This window comes from Bombus huntii, chromosome 14 (assembly GCF_024542735.1).
Source record: "Bombus huntii isolate Logan2020A chromosome 14, iyBomHunt1.1, whole genome shotgun sequence".
Lineage (NCBI taxonomy): Eukaryota > Metazoa > Arthropoda > Insecta > Hymenoptera > Apidae > Bombus > Bombus huntii.
Genome location: NC_066251.1, coordinates 9,489,012 through 9,510,408, shown reverse-complemented (window position 1 = coordinate 9,510,408; position 21,397 = coordinate 9,489,012). Strand labels below are relative to the sequence as shown.

Below are 21,397 nucleotides of genomic sequence, written 5' to 3'. Positions count from 1 at the left end.
AGAAATAGAAGGATAATTATAACATTCTTTACCATGTAAATAATAGCCTTTATTAATTCGAAAAGAAAAATCAACAATACAGAATTTAAAAAGCGGAATCATAAATATTTCAGGTAATGTAGAATTGGATAGTATGAGTTAATATATTAAAACATTTTTTGTAGTTCTCCATTCTCATACAATTTTTTTACATCTGTTCCACCACCCAAGCACACTCCATTCACAAACACCCTGGGTACTGTTCTAGCTCCAGTCATTTCTCCCAATATAGATTGGATTTCATCTCCATCGTCCCTTTCATTCAATTCAATAGCCAGGTATTTTTTATTCATTTTATCAAAGACCTAGAATAAAGTCACATTAATTCAAGTTAGAATAAAAATAAGAAAATTATTTGCTTAATACCTGTTTAGCCATTTTGCAATATGGACAAGTGGTCTTAGAAAAAATCACAATGCTGTGAGATCCAATGAATTCATGAACTTGATCTTTCGTTGTAGGCATAGCGACTTCCTCTGCTCTGGAAATTGATAGATCCATCATATTAAATTGGTAAAATCGTTATTATAATAATATAATAGTACACTTGGTCTTGTATTCTAACTTCTATTTTGATTACTTATTATACAGAAATTAAATTTATCTCCATGTCGTTTTGCTACATTTCTACCAAATTAAAAATCTGCGAATTTTACTACCTGTCTCATAATTTTTTTCGCCGACTATGTAAGTTGTATTCATTTTAAGAATTATATTTAACATGTCACTAATAAAACCTAAAGAAATTTTATACATGTTCATTTCCAATTTTTAGTTTAAGATGAAATATGCATTTGATAGGCGCGAGAAAAATGATCTACTCTCTCCAGTGCGAAGTTTTCTTTTTTAGCTCATTATTTTGTTACTTAAACAAAATACTGTCACTGAAGAAATCGATTTGTTCCAAAAGAAATCAATTATTTAAATACAAAGTTTACAATTTCTGATACTTACATTTCTTGATTCTACATTAGCTTGTTAAAAAATATCGGTGTCGACTTTTTTATTTTAATGTAAAAGGTTTGATATATATATATATATATATGTGTGTGTGTATGTATGCATTATATATATACACTTTTTATTTTTTTAGTGGCTAACAATACTTACAATTATTCTTTAAAACTCGTCTAATGTTCGAACTCGTTGTACATATGGTGAATGATGATATATCTTATCCTATACTTTATATCTTATGCTATACTTATACTTTATCTTGCATTAAGATAATTATCTTATGTAATTTAATATCTATTTGTTTTTACTACTACTTGATGATATTAAAAATTTATATCCATTTATTATTCTTCTTTCCTGATTTATATATTTTATAAAAATTTTGTTAATGACGTTGTTTATGAACTGACATTAATAAAATAATTTCCAAACGGGAGCATGGGACTAATTTTTAGGAAGCTGTGAAATGAAAGTACTGTTTTTGAAAATTAAGGGTTCCATGAAAGTTAGCAAGCAGAATTTAAGTGTCTAAAAAAGTATTAGATAATTTATATTAATATGATTACAAGCATCGATGATTTTTAATTTATTTGCTAGGTGGTGTATAGATGGCGCAAATGCGAGTTGTAATGGCACAGTTTTGAACGCCTCTTCAAATTGACAACTCGACGACTATCGTGTTGAGTGTTCCCTTGACACTTGACGTTACAGATTATTGAGTATTTTCTAAGGTTTCTCTGGAGTAAAGATGGTGTAAAGGACAAGTGTTGTAAAAAAGATGGGCAGAATCGTAGAAATGGCCTATCCGGGAGGTGGCTTATACGTTGTCGAGGGTGAGCTCTGCCTCCTGGTAACGGCTATGAGACGAAGCGCTCGATGGTCCTCTCACTCTCATCAGGTTAGAACGATCTTTGTTATCCTAATTCTTTTTATGGGAAAACATATGTTCCATTTCGTACAGTTATAATCTTATGTCTATCAATTGAATTATTAATTATATTTACATATACGCGTGTCATTGTCACGTGGATATATTTTGACCATTATCAAGGCAAACAGGTTGTAGTAAATAGAATAGTAGTAACATATAGTAACGGATGTTAATATAGTATAATGTAATTGTTTGAATTGAAATTGTTATACATTTTTGAATCTTAATCTGCATTTTTTGTGGTTATTTTCAAGGATGATGATCAGGATACTCTTATAAAAGGATTATATAGTTTAAAAGAAGCACTAAATGAGGCAAAAGATTTATCTTATTTGGAACCAGGTGTGTTTCTGGCACCATTTCTGGAAATTATAAGATCAGAAGAAACAACTGGACCTGTTACAAGCCTTGCTTTGTCTGCTGTTAATAAAATCATATCTTATGGACTCATAAGTATGTCAGAGATGGAAAGACAGCGGGATTTCCTGTCCGGAATGTTGGGAAAAACCCCAATACACTAGTCCAGACTTTTACTATAGCCGCCCTTAAGTAATAAAAATAAGAAATAGTCTTAATGTTCCAATCTGACTTTATGACGATGGGTTTGGGCTTGAAGTGACATGGCGGGTCACTGGACATAGCCACGGTCAAGGGAAGGACATGTACCTAACAGAGGTATGAAATGATTATATGGCTCTCCTTAAAAACAAAGATTAACCCGATAAGCGGGGACAGGAGTATATAAGGGCAGCCTCTTTTGGATTAAGAGAGTTAGAGTGTTAGAGTTGTTGGACGAATTGCCAGTACGTTGATACTTGTCCTCCCGTGGATCGTGGATTCGTTATCAAACCTGAATTCGTTGTCACCATTATCTTGACCATCCTATTACCATTACTCATAGCCTCTTGTAGTGTCCACATTCGTACTGATAAATATTGGCTACATCCGCGACGGTAAAGTAAGTAAAGGTTCATCGAACGCTCCAAAATGCCAACCTGACTCCGACATCAGAAGTGGGATCAGTGCCGGTTATAACACTGCAAGAGCTTACGACCGATTTCGCTGCATGATGCGCAGCTGTCAATTTGATTAGGGAAAAAAATCCTTAGAAAGCAGTGCCCTGAATATAATTTCAATAACGAGCGTCGAATCGATTTCTACATAGTGGAAGCATCAACTGATGGATCAAGTCATCCGGGTGAGTCGTTTCCATTTCACCCCGATTTTTGGAGTCGAGTGTTCATTGATTAAAGAATCCGTAGTCTTGAGATTTTCCGGCAAAAGAACGATTGATATAGTTGTAATGTGGTGGATGAGAAATATTTGTACATCTCGACTCTTGTTCGTTGCCGGCGTTAGTGGTTTTGCATTAGAAATAAATTCGTCATGTCCTCACTGATAGTTATTTTAAAATATGATATCGCGATTGATTGTGAAATTTCAAGTCAAGGTTTTGACGTAATATTACACAAAATAGCCTTGCTATGTGTAAGACAAATAATTAATGCCTGTAATAAAACTGCCGAAGACGAGATCGATGTTAATGAAGTGACAATGGCGGGCAGGGTAGTGATAAAAGTCGATTAATCTTTCTTTTCGAAAATTCAAAGATTCACTCGGTACGGGTTTCCTACATACTCGCGTAAATACAGGCCAGTTAGAACTACAATTAAGTGATCCTAACATCGCCGTACAAAGAAGTCCTAATAGACTTCGCGAGGAAGAGCGCAGAAGAGTACGTGAGAGAATAAGCGAATTTATTAGAGCCAACTATCATAAGGCCTAGTAATTCGCCGTTCGCGAGTCCTATGTTACTCGCGAAGACGAAAGATGGTTCAGATAGATGATTGGTAGATTTTCGAGAACTAAATGAAAATACGGTCCCGGATCGGTATCCTTTACCCCTTATTGCGGATCAAGTCGCGAGATTGCAAAAGCAAGATATTTTATTAGTCTGGACTAGTGTATTGGGGTTTTTCCCAACGGGACGGGAAATCCCGCTGTCTTTCCATCTCCGACAAGTATATATCTCTTATTTTATCCATTAAAGATATTTTCAGAAACATGTATTAGAATATTATTGTTTTCACAGATTCTGATCATCCTGCAATAGCACAATGTGTAGAATCAATTGCAGATGCTGTTACGCATGCAAGATTTGTTGGGACTGATGCATCAGGAGATGGGGTTGTTTTAATGAGAATACTCCAGGTCTTGAGAGCTCTTATGCTATCACCAGCTGGAGATTATCTTTCGAATGAAAGCATTTGTGAAATTATGCTCAGTTGTTTTAGAATATGTTTTGAATCACGCCTCAGTGGTAAGGATTCTCAACATATTAAAATTTTTCCTTAATTTCAACAATGTTTCTTTGGTTACAGAATTATTAAGGAAAGCAGCTGAACATTGTTTGAGAGACATGGTGCAACATCTTTTCACTCGACTACCCCAATTTGTAGATGATACTAGAGTCTTGAATATGAAAGTAAGTTAATAAATATGTCAGTGAAATATAATATTTTGATATGTTATGTGTACCTTTTCAGAAAATGAGAACAAATAATATGGAAAATAGCCGTAGTAAAAATAGAAGAAATAAAAGTCACTCAAAGCAGAAAGCAAGGCAGAATACAGATAGTGCAGGGGATATTGAAAGTCAACATATTGATATTCCAAGTCCAACTGATAGAGTTAGACCAGGTTGTTTAACAACACCGGTTACTTCGGCGGGAAATATAGTTGATATGCAAGGTTCTTTGGATCAAGGTAGTGCTGAAAAAGCCGAAGAAGAAAAGAATGAAAACAAGGATCATAATAAAAAGGATTTAAATAATATAAATAATACCATCAAGCAGGAAGATGGATCGGATACAAAAAGGGCGAAAGAAGATTTAAAGGATATCAAAGAATGTAAAGAAAATATTAACGAAATAGAGGATAAAACAAGCATTGTGAATGATAAAGAACAAGTTTTACAGAAAGTAGATAAAAGCATGGAAAATGCAGAAATAGATGAACACAATCAAACTAAAAAAGTAAATTTATTAAAGGAAGGAAATCAAGGTACTTATATTAATTTTTTTTAATTGCAGTTTTAATTATCATTTTTTTGGTTTTGCAGAAAATCTAAAAAAATCAGTCGACGACGAGAAAAATGTGGAATTAATAAAATCTCCGACAGGAAGTGTAGAGGATTTATTGGTAGATGAAAATTCAAGTAGTGCGAACAAAGTATCTAAAGCCAAAGAATCTGAACAAGTCGAAGAATATATAAATGCGCAAGGAGTTCGTTTTATGCCACATCAACAATTAGCACCATATGGTGCTCTATGTGTCCGTGAATTATTTAGGTTTCTTGTGTCTTTGTGTAGTCCCCTTGATAAACAAAATAGCGAAGTTATGACACATCTTGGGCTCACTTTACTACAAGTAGTCTTAGAAACAGCTGCCGATTATCTTTCCAATTTTCAGTCGTTATTGGTGCTTGTGAAAGATGATCTTTGTAGAAATCTTATCTTGGTAATGATGATGCAGTAATCATTCGTATTTATTTTTGTTAATTTTACTTGGAAATAGGAATGTAAAAAGCTGTATAATAATTATAATTGTATTTACCAGCTTCTTGGCACAGATCGATTGTCGATCCTTGCAGTGAATTTGCAAGTATCATTCTTGTTATTTGAATCGCAAAGGGAACATTTGAAATTTCAAATGGAGCATTATATAAGCAAATTGATGGAAATAATAAGTTCAGATTCGAATAGGATATCATATGAACAACGTGAACTAGCTCTCGGTATGGATATCATATATATTATTAGTTATAGTTTGTGGAAGTTTACCTGCAATTATGTAATGGAAATTCAACTTTCCTTAATTTTAGAGGCCATTGTACAATTATGGAGAATACCCGGTTTACCAGCAGAATTGTACTTAAACTACGATTGCGGATTATATTCTACTAATTTATATGAAGAATTAATGAAACTTTTGTCAAAGGTATACAATATATTGATTCCAATATGCGAAACAGATATAAATGTTTATTAAATATATCTTTTTTATTAAAAATTGCACTCGATATATTTTGTTCTTAGAATGCTTCAGCACTAATAGGTAACATGCAGAATATGCAATTCGTTTCCTTGGATGCCATATTTACATTGATCTCTGGAATGGCAATCAGATGTAAAGGCTACAAAGAATTGTGTAAACCGTCTCGGCATAGTGCATCACCAAATCTTCCAACACGAGAGGAACTGCTGGCTATAAAGGCAAATAAGCGGGTTTGTATTTAGTTAATTACGTTTTAAAATAAACCTTGTATTTTTTGTTGTCTTTTTTTCCATTTCGTTCCGTTCTTATTTCATCTTTTTCTATTTCTTTTTTTCTATTGTTAAGAAAAATTTTATAAGTATGTATTCTTCCCATACAGTGGTTGGTACACGGTACGGAAAAATTTAATGAAAATCCGCGAGAGGGAATCGCTAAACTTACAGAACATGGTCTTCTGGGTGGAAGTCCAGGTAATCCTGATCCAGAGAAAGTAGCCAAATTCTTGAAGGAGAACCCTGGGCTTGACAAAAAAGCTATTGGAGAATATATTAGTAAAAAAGAAAATAAAAGCGTTTTAAATTGTTTCGTTCATAATTTTGATTTGAAGGATATGCGAATCGATCAAGCTCTACGACTTTATCTGGAGTCTTTCAGACTTCCTGGTGAAGCTCCACTTATTTCTTTGTTGCTTGAAAAATTTGCAGAACATTGGCATGTAAGTCTGGTATTCCACATATTACGTATATAATGTAGTATAATGAGTTAAAATATAAAGAATCTTCTGTTTGATCTCTAGGACAGTAATGGAAGGCCGTTTGCATCAGCAGATGCTGCATTTACTTTAGCGTATGCTGTAATTATGTTAAATGTTGATCAACATAATTACAATGTAAAGCGACAAAACAATCCTATGACTGTCGACGAATTTAAAAGAAATTTAAAAAAGGTGAACGGCGGTGCTGATTTCGATCAAGGGATGCTTGATGAGATATATGCTTCTATAAAGTAAAATTACTTTCCTTTATGCTCTTTAACAATAATTATTATGGTATTTAGTGTTTACGAATCGCTTGTATATTATACGTCTTTTGTTAGAGGTGAAGAAATCGTGATGCCTGCTGAACAGACTGGATTGGTCAAAGATAATTACTTGTGGAAAGTTCTATTACGTAGAGGCGTCGGTCTTGAAAGTTTCTACTTAAGGATTGGGAATTGTGGTGAATTTGTGGATAAGGAACTAGCTGAAGAAGCATGGGCTCCTATTATAAGTGCTCTTTGCAGAGCGTATGACAAAGCGCCCGATAGATCGTTACAACGTCGAGTCGCTGAAACTTTCTACCTGTTTGTTTCATATATCGATTAAATTAAATTAAATTAAACTGAGATTAAAATATCGTAATAAAAAATAGGAATATATTGGTAATAACGATAAAAACGCATGTTTTTATTTATGTTGCAGTTGCGCTTCAATTAGTGCTCATTATGGGATGACCAGTGATTTGGATACTCTTATAGTAAGTTTATGCAAGTTTACGGGTCTGGCGACTGGTGGTGAGCCTGATCAAGTAGTTTTACAACTGGGTGGAAGTAGCAGGTGTCAATTAGCTGCACGTACACTGTTCAAAATTACTCATATACACGGGGATGTAATAAGAGCGTCGTGGAAAAATATCATCGATTGTCTGCAATCGTTATACAAGGCAAGACTATTGCCGAAGAGTCTGACTGAAGGAGAAGATTTTATCGATCCATCCGGGAAGATATCGTTACTTCGAGAACCTATTACACCTAAACCAGCTCCGGTGGATCAGGGAATATTATCTAGTTTATATTCCTATATAGCAATGGATACCTCACGCATGTCTCATCCAGCGGAAACGACTGCAAGAAAAAGAGCTGCAGAATTTATTGGGACTTGCTATCTTAAACAAATTATCGAGGAAAGCAAATTCTTGCAAGTCGAATCGCTTCGGTCTCTTGTCGGTGCTTTGGTATTGCCAAATTCTCACGACGAAGATGTATCTGTATTTTTGCTGGAATTATTGTTGGAAGTAACTATTCAAAATCGTGATAGAGTAGCGTGCATTTGGCCAGTAGTTCAAGGTTATCTAGATGGACTATTAACAACAGCTGCACGTGAAAATCACCCATACCTTTTGGAACGAGTGGCTGTTGGAATGTTGAGATTAGCGATTAGGTTACTACGAGGAGAAGAATACGCGTGCACCGTTTTGCCTCCTTTGTTGCCCTTGGCTCATCTGCCTTCTTCTACGAGTACACCACTCGCGAGACAGATCGCGTATGGTTTGTTCGAGTTGCTTAAAACTGGCGCCGCTAATATTCACAGTACGGAAGATTGGAAAGTGGTGTTCAATTTGTTGGAGTGTGCAGGTGCCGGAGCGTTGCTGCCAAAACAATCGAACACCGTACTGGATGAAGCAACCAATTCTAGAACATCGATATTGGATCCTAGACCGATTAGTCCTGTGCCTGAATGGGTACTAGTGTCTCCAACAGGGACGGAAGCACCGTTGCCTGTTGCTGCCGATACGATAGTCTTGGACCGCGATTTACAACCTCACGACCCTGCTGCCTTTGTTAAATGCTGTGAAAGCTTAACGTTTCTAGTCAGAGATGTGGCTCATGTAACTCCATTTAACTTCGAATTATGTATTCGTTGCGTGAGGACATTCGCCGAAGCAGTCCTTCAGTGTTCGGGAAAAAGAAACAAAGTATTCAGTCCAATTGATGAACCTGTTGCTGCAGCTACCGCTGCTACCTATCAACAGAGTCCTATACAATTGCTGGATCTGATGCACACGCTTCATACCAGGATCGCCCAAGTATTTCGATGGTGGGCAGAAGAAGGGAATGGTACAGAAAATGTTTCATTATGGTTACACGTGTGGAGGCCTTTGTTGCAAGGAATCGCGAGGTTGTGTTGCGATGCTCGCAGACAGGTACGCACGGCAGCTATAACATATCTTCAAAGTACCCTACTTGCTCACGACTTAGCACAATTATCAGCAGTGGAGTGGTCTCAGTGTTTGGAACAGGTTCTGTTCCCTCTACTGGCTCAGTTACTTGGACCAATAGCATCGAATGATCCTATCGGTGTAGAGGAGACAAGAGTGAGAGCAGCCATGTTATTATCAAAAGTGTTCCTTCATCATTTGAATCCGTTGTTAACCCTTCCTGGATTTTTACCACTCTGGCTTACCGTTTTAAGTTTACTCCGTGCTTATATGCATGCCGATAATAGCGAACTTCTTTTCGAAGCCATACCGGAATCGTTGAAGAATATGTTACTGGTCATGTCTTCCGCTAATGTATTGGCTCCAACATCGAATCTGTGGACTCCAACTTGGAGGACGATCGATGCATTTTTACCTAATTTGAAGGCAGAATTATTCCCAGAACCACCGGTTATCCCAGTTGTACCATCCTCGTCTGAATTGCCTCAGACACAACAAACTTCACCAGTAATCAGTTTGATCGAGCAACAACAACCATGTTTTCCCGGGTCCATAGCACCACCTCAACCGAAACCCAACGTATCAGCCGATGATACACATTATAATCGGCCCTCATCAATCGTTATCGATTCCGAAGATATGTCAGCAATAGTGGCATCGACGATACCAAAAGTATCGAATGAAGAGAATTCTGAATGTTTATCAAAGTCGATTATTTGTGGAAATAAGGACTTAGAGAAGGCTACAACAGTAAATGTGAAGAATGAATACGAAGAACGGAGACAGCAGCTGCAATATCAGCAAGCATTATTACATTCGCAATCTGAACAACATTTACCATATAATCAAGAAATAGAACACGCTGGAGCGCTAAATTCTTCTCTCCGTACAGATACATCTCAGGTAAAATTTATTACGTTCTACCTTTCCTTTTTTCTCTCCTTTTATCTTGTTCACGAATCGTTTGCCACGGTATTTGAAATAATTCTGGTAACTTAAGAAAGAAATGTTTCCAACAAAAGTTTATTGGTAATAATGATACTTTAACATCTTTTTTGCGTCAGTATATTCTTCATTTGATATCAGTGAATTTTTGAAACGTGTGGACGTCTGAAACATTTTTCTCTTAATTGATCAGAAAGTGGCAACAGTTATACTTAGTAAATGTAACCGAGTATTTTCTTTACAGACGATGACTGTAGATTCCGCAGCAACAACAATGTTCAATTCTGCAGCATACTTTACTGAAGATCCGGCAGCGGATCGATTATTTGCCGTGACTAATCCTTGACCACTGTATATTTATTATGTATATTGTATCATTGCTATTCCAGAAGAGAAATTTTTGGGCGAAGTTTTAGCGAAAGGGAGATTAGTACACGTTGCAGTAGATGAACCTTTGGTTTCTTGTATATTTTACATTACGATATATTAATAATAATATATAATGATGCATTTGATATTATTATTAATATATACGTATACATAAACATTGTATACATTATACGTATATATACATAAATAATAATAATGTGTGTGATGCGATATCGTATTTCGTGAAATTTCGTTATCTTCATAATCATCTTTATGAACGTTTAGTTCTTTTAACCAATGTATCATTATGTATTGATATACCGGAATACGACGCGCATTACGATATCGTTAATAATATTATTATAAACTGTTTCTAGACGAACGAGTGGTGGTAAATCAGTTAAAATTCTTGCAACTGTACGAAAATAATTACAAATTAATCTACTGCTTGTATCTCGATACTTGGAGGGCTGAAAATCATAGAGGTTTAGATCAATCCACTGCTTTATCCATAGCGTTCTGTGTTTATTATCATAACAATTTCACTACATTTTTCTAATCAAAGTATATTATATTTTAATTAAAATTATTAAAATAAATATTGAAACGTACCCTAACAAAAAAGATTTTTTCTTGAATCTTTTATGATAATTGATGGGATGATACTTTCAAGAGTTTCGATACTTGGCTAAATCCAAATTCCCGAAATCTTGACCTACACTGATATGGTTTTCAGCCCGTCATGTATGCATCGATACGTACTGTTTGCAAGACGAGGATTCATCCTTCTTGATTTACATCTTTTTTCCATTCCTTTACATTTTATGTATGTACATATGAATATGTAAAATCTGAGATATCTGGGGTCAAGGTTCGAACCAATTTCGCGTGTCACTACCTGACACGATTGTGATTTCCGTGGTTCGATTACGAATAATCACTTTGTACATACTTGTTATATCTTGATTATGATATATGAATTTCTGTAAGCTTTGTAACATGTTTGAGACACAGTTACAAGAAATATTTTACGAGGTAAACTTACACCCCAACGCTACCCCAACGCTTGACTCAAGTAGACAATGTAATTGAGAAATGCGTTAAATAATATTCGAAGCAGCCGTGCTGCTTGACTTTTTAAATATAGGAGAAACCTATATATCCATGTTTCTTATTTCGCAGACTTATAGATACGTGTATGTACGCGCACGTTCAGCGTCGAGACAGATTTAGAAACAGTTTCGTAAACGAGGTATAAATCAACATTTTCCTTGGATTTTCTTCCCTTTATCCTTTCAATTTCTTCGACATTAGTGTAGCACACACATGTTTATATGTAGGTCTTTTACTTGAACGTACGCGTTGATGACGCATGTATGCGAGTAAATTATCGTATAATTCTGAACGTGAAGCAGCTATAATTAGTTGGAGACACAATCGTTCTAGATTCTAGATTCTAGAATATTCGTAACTGTCGTTGATTTCGGTCCTCTCGGATGCCTGTTCACTTTACGTTTTTTTATTCTGCACAAGCAACCTAGATATTCAACTTATTTTTAAATATTTGTCCATTTTTCACATGTTTATGTCTCTCTGTTGTACATGATTGTATAGAAAAATACAAGATCAAAGACATTTTAACGCTTTCATGTTTTTAGTATCATTTATCGTGGCGATGCGATGGTACATAGCTTAGGTTTATTATTTTTCATTAAAAGAGAATTTCGTATAAAATTAGTATTTGGTGTACAGCAGACGTTCGATATACCAAATGTGGAGATATAGAGCAATTATAAAATTAGTGGAAGGCTAAAATTTATACATGGGAATTACACCGCGTAGATCGAGTAAAAAGTCGGATGCAAGTCGTAAGATCGACTAACGATTAAAATTTACAATTTTTGTCGACCGCATAGGTAATTAGAGATAAATAGTTATATTTTTACGCAATTGGTCCGAAATTTGTTAAAATTGTTTAGTCCCAATGCATTATCGTTAGACTGCGGATATTTATACAAAGTTATATTTCTATGAATATAATCAACAAGATGAAATTTAAGTAGAAAATTGTATTACCTACTAGATACTATAGAAAGTATTTTGGATACTTTATATATTTTTGCATATTATACTCATTTCGTGCATTCTTGCGCCTTCGAATTTCTCATAAATGTATAAAAATCCTCAATCTAATTATCACCACAATGTTGTTTTTGGTTTGCTACTGGTCCCTTCGGCAATAGTATCCGAGTGTTTTACATTTCTGACAAAGGTGTTGCGGATGAACTTTACTCTGGTCGGATACGTCCAATCCGTCTGGCTTCTCTAATGGTCTCTGGAAACACGGAAAACGTAATGAGATTACGAAACGTAATTGTGTTGGTGTATAATGAATATATGACGTAGCGCTCAGTGAACGCTTGGTTATTCGATTTACTTGCCAGTTTGGCAGAAGACAGTTTTAGTACGAATTTAATGCATATTACCAGTCGAAACTACATTTATATTTTAACGCTATTGCGTCGTTAGAGTCAACGCATACGGAATTTGTCGGAAAAGAAATGTTTGGCTTCAAAGCAAGTTTTCCCTTGGCGACCGTTCGCAATCCTGAAACTCTATTGCTAGCTTTTGTTTACTTGCACTTGCACTTGTTTGCCGAGTATTTATTTTCTCGTTTAAATAGAATCTCGATAAATATGCGCTTACGTTCAGGTCACGGGACACTTTGATAGAATGAATGATTTAGAAAATGATCATCTCTTTATTTTTGAGATTTTCTCCACTTCCGATATTAGATACAATAAACTACAAAAGTTTTATGAATATAATTCTATACATTATACAAAACATTTAGAAATTTCGTTAGCACTTAAAAAAATCGTCAACAGCGTTTTTTAAAAATATTTTTATGAGTTTCTTAGTATGCTTTTTCGAATCATATCAAAGAATAGCTGCGATTCTATCCTCAATCGAATAGTTTATTACAAGTGTATTTAAATAAGTGTTCAATGATTTATAATCGGTAGTATACATTCTCACCTGTTTATGAGGATAAACGTTTATATGACATTTGATGCACTCTTGGCCCATATTAGCCCAACTGTTCCCCGACATCCATTTACGCTTGCATTTGGGACATTTGTACTCTCCAAAGCATCGTTTCTTTCCTTGGTACGGTGTCAAACCCTCGCCTTTTGGACGTGCCTGGAATGGGTATTCATTTCGAAGATTATTATTCTATGCTTAGTTATCGATAGTTATCGGTGACGGGAGCAAGTGAAACGAAGTGATTCGAGTAATTCATTTTTTGAACGTTTGATTCACGTATAGTAGAACTCTATTTGTTCGAATCCATCTGATAGTCAAGATCATATAAGCAAGGTGTTTCAAAATATTCAGGAAAATATTCAGAAGCATTTAATACTCATCAAAACACACAAAAGAGTCTTGATAAACACGAGTTTAAATATCATTAGCTTCAGAGTTATAAAACGGAGTTCTCAATTATAAGCCTGTAACAACATAAGAGATTTTATCGCGTGAAGAGGATTTTCCAAACTGTAGCGTAGGCACACAGCCAGTAATATGTTGACAGTGTCATGTACCAACGATTAAGAGATTGAAATAGTGAAATGTAATTTTGGAAATAGTGGAGAATCGAAATCAATTCGTAAAATTAGCTTAGAAGAAAGAGGTGTGCAAAAGGTTGAGGAGAATCTCGTCACAACTTTGCTTACTACTCTTTTATAGAATCACCAAATTGGGCATTAATTAATATTTCGTTCAAATAAAACGTGTTAATAGGTGCAAGCATGAGAAAGTCAGCCTCAAAAGGTTGGAAATACTATATGACACGTTTCATGAAATATTCATGACGGTGTTGTTACTCGGATCTATCCAAGAACATTATATATCTATGCATAGCCAATGAAGTTACGTTGATACGTTTTGATTGTTACGAAGATCACATCTTGGATCGTTTTTGATTGAGAAATACGCACATACGAACACACACGAATACGCACATACACACACCTGCGGACAGTCTTTGATGTAATGACCTTTCTTGAAGCATAGGTGACAGAGGTAACTAGGTGGTGGCCTTTTGGTTGGTTTTCTATCTAGTAGCCCCATTTCTCTGAAACGATCCGCAAGCTCGCCGATATTATCCGCAAAGTTGCTTCCTATCGCGCAACAAGGATCAAGTGCGCTACGATGCGTATGAGTTTGCGACGTAGCCGTTGAAAAACCACTCCATATCGTCGGGAAAAGTTTGCTCTGGAGTCACAATCGGTCATCGTTCTATCAATTGTCATTAAAAGGTTATTTTGCCAAAGTCAATTTCACGAAGGTGTAAAAGTATTCTGAATTTATAGGGGCTTAGTGAATTATATTTATCGGGCGTGAATTTATAGTTTGAAACTATAGTACATGATCGATGTTTCAGTTGTTTTATTATAAAAAGGTAGATTATATTAAGGAATAAGAAACGCGTTAACGTAACATTTCGTTTATGAAAGGTTTCTATAAGTGTTTAAATATTTTCGTGGACCATCGTATCAATGGAAAGGCATTTGATCTTTTTTTTTTTATCAAAAACAAATGTTCAGTCGGCAAGAGAGAAACACAGAGACAAAAAGAGAGAAATTGTAAAACCTGATCTCGTGTTTGAGCAGAATTCTGATCGGCGATTGCCAGGTACACCCAATTGAGCAAATGGGGCGAGTAGTGTGGTTGGTGGATCGGCTTCTGACCTTGGCTACCGGCAGCGTTCATAGGTCCAAGGCCAAGCTGAGGCGATTCCTGTGGCTGCAAATGTTGAATCGCCGGCGTTGGATGGCAAGCGGCCATGCTTAGGAATTTACCGTTGTTCCACGAGATTCTCGATTCGAATTATCACCTTTTCGAGCATGTTCGAGGAATGTCTAAACGACATTTTCCCAATGCAATGATACTGTTCATTCTTACCGATTCATCTTCGTATCGAACGTCTTCACAAACCACCGACCCGAAGAACTTTTGGTACACCACTGGCAACCCTGTGCTGACTATTTCGTTTAAAAATACGAATTCGACGTTTCGTTACATTCTCAGCAGCCAGTTGTTCCTAGAGATTAATTTTACATCAGACACTGAAATCTGCATGTACTGTCAACGAGTAGTATGTTAGCGAGTAATACTTTTTTTTTAGACGATGTCGTAGCGATGCACGTTAGAATTAAATATCAAATATCAACAACTCTGAAGTCTCTCACTTTCGATATATTTTTTCCATTTTCACGAAATACGTCGCGTTATATTGCGTCATACATGTTGGCGAGAAGAGTTCCCATTTAGCCTGATATAGATCGGAGCAACGAGTTTTGCTAAATCATTCAGGCTAAACGAACGCAAATAATTTCACCCAGTTTTGCCTTACGCTCTTGTATAATTTCGCTCTCATGTAAATTCATTCTCTCATCTTATACCTACATGTGTAAGTAGGTATCATACGGGCGATTTACCTAATGTTACGTGTTTTAACGTACGAGGTAAATTATTTTTTCATTTTCACTAACTCATGTTCCTTTTTATCCTTGATTTTGCCTTTACTCTCGTTTTGTACAATTACTCTCGATTAAGTTGCAGGGTTTTTCGATTACCTTTCATTAACGAGCATTTATCTCACTATCTGTGCTTCGACATTCGTTATCGTTGCTCGTTGTCGATAGTGGCGATGGCAGATGCCGATGGTGGATGCCGATGGTGGATGCTGATGGTGGATGCCGATGGTTGACGATGATGTTGATGACGCTACTCCTTTCCTATGTTTCTTTTTCTGTCTCAATCGATTAGCCGGAAATTATTGAATTTTTGCGGATGATAAGTCGAGGATAAATGAGGCCGCGGTGAGTATTGAAAAAGCTACTTCTAGGAGGCGATTTCACGAAAAGCGTACTTCCGCAGTCGGCGACTATGTTCGTCCACGGAGGGTCTGCCTCTAGTCTGAACATCGACAATGTTCCGCGAGCAGCGTATACGTAAAAACGCATACACATGGATCTAACCAGCATTAAAGAGACCCCCGCCATGTGGTGCAGCTATTTCAGTGCTGGCTATCTATCTAGCAGCTTGCCACCACGAGTACGAGTATTTCTCGGACTTTGCCTCGAAGATCTTTACTTAGCAAAGATTCCCGGTTCCAGCGTGTCGCTTCCAACCAGTCCGATGGCGAGCAAGTCGAAACTCGTTGGTGTTTTTAAACACCGATTAAAAGTTCATTTCTCCACTTTGACCGCTCATATACTTTTCTCATAATTGCGAATATCTTGCAAGGAAATGGAAATTGGATAAATAGGACGTTTTTTTATCGAACTAGGATTTGGATTACGCTCGCGTGTGAGCAAGTAAGTACAGCTTAGAAGTATTCGAACACTTTAGCCGTTTCGTAGATTAACGAGAAAGTAATAACTAAAATCAATACTTATCATCTCTTTTTAGAATTAAGAAATAGTTAATTTCAGTTATTTGCTTGCTTTGTATCGAAATTCAATATGTGATCCATAAATGTGTCTATTTGTCTGTGGTAATTATTAACACTTTTTAAATATAATTTCATTATTATTTTAGATGAAACTTCCTTATCCGATCCGTATCTTAGAGAGTGAAAGTAATGAACCATTGCGAAATGTTTTTTTGAAAATTTCATTGACTGTTTCATAACTGTTAAATTTTATAAATGGCTGTATTTCAACGCGTATCTATTAGTTTTCCAATAATCAATTTTATCGTTTTGTAAGAACGAAATAATACAGAATGAAATCGTTATTTATCGACATATAATTTTTATTCGCGATTCTGTTATTAAATTTCATCCTATCAAAAGTAAGCAAGTATGCGGATACTTTTGAACGGCAGTGTGCCTATGTACTTTGTTAGACGATTGAAGTATCTCAGAGTCGTTTTAATGTCGAACCATGTATTTGATATTTTGTACGTACTATTCTGAACATACTGCTCTGAATGTCAAATTTTAACGAGGGTTAATTTCCATATAACGCGTCTGTCTTATAGGGTTACCTGTGTTAGTAGAATATTTGGGTCAAGCTAAGCAATTTGCCTCATAATTAATCAAATTTGATCATGTACTATTTTTGTGCACTTTACGTTTAAGAATATTTGAGATTATTTGACTCTTCGCGTCGTTAGTGGTGTGATAAACAGTAAAATATGTATATCGTGTACATTGACAGCTCTACGATCATAGTTTCTTACGAGGATATAACTTGTATTCGTCCAAAAGCTAAGAAGTGTAAATAACCAATGTAAATATTCTCAACGCTATAATTATCATAATTCAGCGTGCTGCAGCGCGTGTATATTACTTTATTTCTGAAGTTACTTTGTTATTTATTTTATTACCTTCTATGCATACCTCCTTGTTACAGGAAACCTGTTATATACCTTACGTATAAATTTTTTCTTTGTTATATAAATCTGTTTAAGCAAAATGGAGAAATACGAAATGTTAGAAATCGTAGGAGAAGGCAGCTACGGTGTAGTGATGAAATGCAGACATCGTGAAAGTGGGCAGTTCGTCGCCATTAAGAGATTTTTGGAAACCGAGGAGGACCATCAAGTGCGAGAAATGGCATTTCGTGAAATCAGAATGTTGAAAGTATGTTGATATCGATCGACGTCCAAGTCTAAGATTGTACGTATGAACTGTATATACGCACAACTTTTAAAATAATATCTTTGGATTCTACTTATCAAACACTATCATAAATCATACCTTATTATTAGTCTTGTGAGTTTGGAAATTGGACTTGGTTGCATTGGTTACAATATATACATATAAATTATGTATATAGCATACAAAAAAATGATAAGTTCGACGTGTATTAAAAAGAAATTCACACTGCGATTAATAGGAATTTGAGACTGATCAACAGTCGACATCGAATTAAATTTCTTTCCGTTAGAGTCAGTAAGGACGAGAATGAGAATGGCGCATGTATTTGCAGCAATTGTGTCACGATAATCTAGTAAATATGATCGAAGTGTTCCGCCAAAGGAAACGATTCTATCTCGTCTTCGAGTATTTGGATCACACCTTGTTGGATGAGCTGGAACGTATTGGAAACGGTCTAGGCTGGGAAGTGTCCAGGCGATATGTTTATCAAATCCTTCGCGGTTTGAGCTTCTGTCATAGCAGAAATGTAAGTGGACGAGAAAGATTGTACAGCGTGCAAAGGCAAGGTTCGCCTGTTGCTATCGCTTAGTTTCGATTTAGTTAAGATATTTTTGTAGCACGTGGAATATATATATCTAATGATCTTTTTTTAGCTTTATCTTATTTCGTATAAATGCCCTAATACACACTTATCACTTAGGTGGTAATTCAACTAAATCGAAATTAAAGGATTTTTAGTTCGAACACTGATCCTTGTTAGGTAATGCATCGTGATATCAAGCCTGAAAATATTCTCGTATCTCCGAACGGAGTGATCAAACTCTGTGATTTCGGGTTTGCACGTTTCACAAATGGTGTCAACGAGTCCTGCACAGATTACGTAGCAACAAGGTGGTATCGAGCACCGGAGCTTCTTGTTGGTGATGCACGATATGGCAAAGCGGTCGATGTTTGGGCGGTAGGTTGTGTTTACGCGGAGTTGGTTACGGGAGATGCTCTCTTTCCTGGCGAAAGCGACGTAGATCAGCTCTATCGAATAACCAAAGTCTTGGGTAAGTTTTTACCGTCGATGATAACTTTGATAGATATCCGTTCGTTTTACCAGTTGACGAAGTAATTACAATGAAATTTTTAGGAAGACTGTGTACGAAGCATCAAACGATAATCAGTCCTGGCAGATCTAGTCAAATGTTGCGACACGCAAGTACGGACGAGCTGGTAGGACCAACTCATTCGAGTGTCGTTTCGATTCGTAAATTATTTCCCACTTGGAATTCAATGACGGTCGACTTCTTATCTCAATGTCTTCGCATGGATCCCGAAACAAGAGCCACGTCTGTAGCGCTCTTGCAACACCCGCTCTTCACGCAAAGTAACTTCGTCGACGAATTCCTCGAACAACTGAGAAATATTATCGCTGATGAAGCTGCTATGAATCCTCTGACGACTAAGAAATTAGAGAAAAGAAGGTCGACTATGTTTAATCTGACATCGAGAAATATTTTGCATAGGTATAGTTTATTACATGTATTTTATTTTTCTACTGTTATGTGAAATAATTAAATATTTGGCAAATTAGTTATTTGGAGAAAATTTATTCCTCAAATAAGATTCTGAAATTTATTTGCAAATTATCTTATTTTGAAACAAATTAGTTTGCCAGTTTATTTGGAGTAATTATTTGAACTTTTTACGCATTATTTTCGTCTCAAATGAAAAATGCCTGACCCTGGTATGCAGTTAATACTTCTCCGTTCTTTGAGTTAGGTTTTTTGAAACATTTTACTTTCAGAGCAAAAGTAACCAACATTCAACGAACTGACTAATTCGCTGCCTAGGATATTTGTGAACACAAGATATTCGACGACTGATTTTTCTTAATTTTCCGAGTTTAATTTAGAAAAAATTAATTCCTCCATTTTTGTATGATTAAGCCACATTCAGCTAGCTGAATCATTGTTTTTACAAGCATCGAATATTTTATTTGATAACAATAAAAGGAAGAGCATTTTCCTTTTCCTCTTTTCCTTCCTTTTTATTCCCTTTTTTAGTTTTCCTTTTTTCCCCTTACTTTCTCCCTTTTCTTTCCTTATATCTTTTCTTTTGTCCTATTTTAAAAGGACCTATTCTTTTTTCTTGTAGATGGCACATGGAAGTCGTTTCGCAAGATACAAAGTCGAACGATAGAACTGCAACTGAAACGATCGAAACGACACAATTACACCAAACGCCATTGCTATTGCACGTAGATCGCTTACAAAAAGTTCCTCACTTTGATCCTATTTCCGTCTTACCAAATGCAACCTACGTTCGTAAGCTAAATGGATTCGTCTCTACAAACGAGTACACCCATACTTTACCTTCTCCCGATTTCAAACAATTTTGTAGCTATACTAGTATCAACGATAAGGGGGAAAATAGTCGTCAAAGAAAAACAAGAAAAACTCGGTTTCATCATTTTATTAATAATAAAAAAGCATCTATTCGACGATTTACTTAATCATCTTATTAATTAACAATCACACGAGGTTGCGTGATAAGTTCGTTTGCCTTTAAGAAAAATCTCAGAAAATACGAGTATAAAGTATTTTTTATTTTTCCTACGAATTCCCAAGAATTAGTCACGCTTCGCAAACGAAATTAATTCCCACAAGTAACTGTCATTTTCCACAAAACGAGATTCGCCTATCACAGAATGATTCCACAGATCTACAAAAAATGGTCACGACGAACAAAATTCTTTACCATGACATTTGTTTCTCACAAAGCCTACATAAAGCCCACAAAAATTGAAGATCAATATGTCACGCAATTAATAATATTAGTCGAAATTAATTAATATTAATCAATTCGGATTAGGAATTACGAAAATCATATTAGTAGAACTTTCAGACTTTTGTAACTTATACATTATAAAAAGATTTTAATAAACGTGCGATTAAAGTTAATCAAGTGTTTAATCATTTAACCGCTTGTCCAGCGATCCTAGAATGATTAATCTCATTCCTTTAACGATAAGCGTGGCTATCCTTGTACAGTGTTTCCCTTTCTCTCTTTCTCTAACACCGCCCCTATTGTTCTCTCTCTCTCTATCTCTGTCGCACAGTACTGGCTTTCCGCTGAACACAAGATATAAATTTGTCTTTGTTGCACAACATAGCACATTTTGTCTACGGGCGAGTCATATACTGCCATTTACCATGTAGGGAAGAAACGGAAACTTCAAGTGTTTTTGTATAGATGGCAGCACATCCGTAGGCAGGAAAAGCAACTGTGTGCGACAAGGACAGACATATGAGCGATGTTAGAAAGAGAGGGCTATACTGTGTGACAAGAACAGACGTATGAACTATATAGGACAAGGAGGGATAGAGAAATTACCTGTCTTTCGTTAGCTTTTTCAAACTTTTTCAAACTTCCGCTCAGCTTCCAAAAACATTTCTTCCGCTT

General features: G+C 35.9%; 4 protein-coding genes across 12 annotated transcripts; 2 read left to right on the top strand and 2 right to left on the bottom strand.

Moving 5' to 3' along the window:
* Positions 1-24: 24 nt before the first annotated feature.
* Positions 25-1,414, bottom strand: LOC126873212 (uncharacterized). 4 transcript variants are annotated; one of them, XM_050633859.1, is made up of 3 exons: positions 1,223-1,414; positions 406-520; positions 25-344 (listed from the first exon to the last, which is right to left on the bottom strand). In XM_050633859.1, the coding sequence occupies exons 2-3, from the start codon at positions 502-504 to the stop codon at positions 147-149; spliced, it is 297 nt and encodes a 98-aa protein (XP_050489816.1). In that variant the 5' UTR covers positions 505-520; positions 1,223-1,414; the 3' UTR covers positions 25-146. The 4 variants fall into 4 exon arrangements, with proteins under 4 accessions (XP_050489816.1, XP_050489813.1, XP_050489814.1 ...); XM_050633856.1 differs by having other exon boundaries at positions 1,150-1,411; XM_050633857.1 differs by lacking the exon at positions 1,223-1,414 and adding an exon at positions 994-1,114.
* A 224-nt stretch (positions 1,415-1,638) lies between these two features.
* On the top strand, positions 1,639-11,431 carry LOC126873200 (Golgi-specific brefeldin A-resistance guanine nucleotide exchange factor 1). The gene is made up of 14 exons (XM_050633823.1): positions 1,639-1,894; positions 2,182-2,380; positions 4,020-4,247; positions 4,309-4,412; positions 4,474-4,990; positions 5,049-5,446; positions 5,546-5,723; positions 5,811-5,926; positions 6,025-6,213; positions 6,363-6,698; positions 6,780-6,988; positions 7,079-7,324; positions 7,443-9,861; positions 10,148-11,431. Exons 1-14 carry the CDS (start codon positions 1,775-1,777, stop codon positions 10,247-10,249), a joined length of 5,361 nt encoding a protein of 1,786 aa, XP_050489780.1. The 5' UTR covers positions 1,639-1,774; the 3' UTR covers positions 10,250-11,431.
* On the bottom strand, positions 10,347-15,288 carry LOC126873209 (zinc finger CCHC domain-containing protein 24-like). Of its 2 annotated transcripts, XM_050633854.1 has the most exons (5): positions 15,241-15,288; positions 14,929-15,081; positions 14,308-14,550; positions 13,312-13,476; positions 10,347-12,607 (listed from the first exon to the last, which is right to left on the bottom strand). In XM_050633854.1, exons 2-5 carry the CDS (start codon positions 15,046-15,048, stop codon positions 12,494-12,496), a joined length of 642 nt encoding a protein of 213 aa, XP_050489811.1. In that variant the 5' UTR covers positions 15,049-15,081; positions 15,241-15,288; the 3' UTR covers positions 10,347-12,493. The 2 variants fall into 2 exon arrangements, with proteins under 2 accessions (XP_050489811.1, XP_050489810.1); XM_050633853.1 differs by lacking the exon at positions 15,241-15,288 and having other exon boundaries at positions 14,929-15,131.
* Positions 15,289-16,549: 1,261 nt separating this feature from the next.
* LOC126873202 (cyclin-dependent kinase-like 2) lies at positions 16,550-20,895 on the top strand. Of its 5 annotated transcripts, XM_050633829.1 has the most exons (6): positions 16,550-16,658; positions 17,758-17,929; positions 18,279-18,473; positions 18,708-18,999; positions 19,083-19,458; positions 20,090-20,895. In XM_050633829.1, the coding sequence occupies exons 2-6, from the start codon at positions 17,762-17,764 to the stop codon at positions 20,445-20,447; spliced, it is 1,389 nt and encodes a 462-aa protein (XP_050489786.1). In that variant the 5' UTR covers positions 16,550-16,658; positions 17,758-17,761; the 3' UTR covers positions 20,448-20,895. The 5 variants fall into 5 exon arrangements, with proteins under 5 accessions (XP_050489786.1, XP_050489787.1, XP_050489790.1 ...); XM_050633830.1 differs by lacking the exon at positions 16,550-16,658 and having other exon boundaries at positions 17,761-17,929; positions 18,708-19,003; positions 19,087-19,458; XM_050633833.1 differs by lacking the exons at positions 16,550-16,658; positions 20,090-20,895 and adding an exon at positions 19,740-19,972 and having other exon boundaries at positions 17,761-17,929.
* Positions 20,896-21,397: the final 502 nt, after the last annotated feature.

What these genes read in the sequence shown, in the direction of transcription:
- LOC126873212 (XM_050633859.1), bottom strand. Translation starts at nt 504, where the DNA reads ATGCCTACAACGAAAGATCAAGTTCATGAATTCATTGGATCTCACAGC. An exon ending in ATTGCAAAATGGCTAAACAG is followed by an intron (nt 345 to 405) that starts GTATTAAGCAAA and finishes ACTTTATTCTAG; the next exon opens with GTCTTTGATAAAATGAATAA.
- LOC126873200 (XM_050633823.1), top strand. Translation starts at nt 1,775, where the DNA reads ATGGGCAGAATCGTAGAAATGGCCTATCCGGGAGGTGGCTTATACGTT. An exon ending in GTCGCTGAAACTTTCTACCT is followed by an intron (nt 7,325 to 7,442) that starts GTTTGTTTCATA and finishes TTTATGTTGCAG; the next exon opens with TTGCGCTTCAATTAGTGCTC. An exon ending in TCCGTACAGATACATCTCAG is followed by an intron (nt 9,862 to 10,147) that starts GTAAAATTTATT and finishes TTTTCTTTACAG; the next exon opens with ACGATGACTGTAGATTCCGC.
- LOC126873209 (XM_050633853.1), bottom strand. Translation starts at nt 15,123, where the DNA reads ATGGCCGCTTGCCATCCAACGCCGGCGATTCAACATTTGCAGCCACAG. An exon ending in ACATCAAAGACTGTCCGCAG is followed by an intron (nt 13,477 to 14,307) that starts GTGTGTGTATGT and finishes TACCCATTCCAG; the next exon opens with GCACGTCCAAAAGGCGAGGG. An exon ending in ACGTTTATCCTCATAAACAG is followed by an intron (nt 12,608 to 13,311) that starts GTGAGAATGTAT and finishes CCGTGTTTCCAG; the next exon opens with AGACCATTAGAGAAGCCAGA.
- LOC126873202 (XM_050633829.1), top strand. Translation starts at nt 17,762, where the DNA reads ATGGAGAAATACGAAATGTTAGAAATCGTAGGAGAAGGCAGCTACGGT. An exon ending in TCGAATAACCAAAGTCTTGG is followed by an intron (nt 19,000 to 19,082) that starts GTAAGTTTTTAC and finishes TGAAATTTTTAG; the next exon opens with GAAGACTGTGTACGAAGCAT. An exon ending in TCGAGAAATATTTTGCATAG is followed by an intron (nt 19,459 to 20,089) that starts GTATAGTTTATT and finishes TTTTTCTTGTAG; the next exon opens with ATGGCACATGGAAGTCGTTT.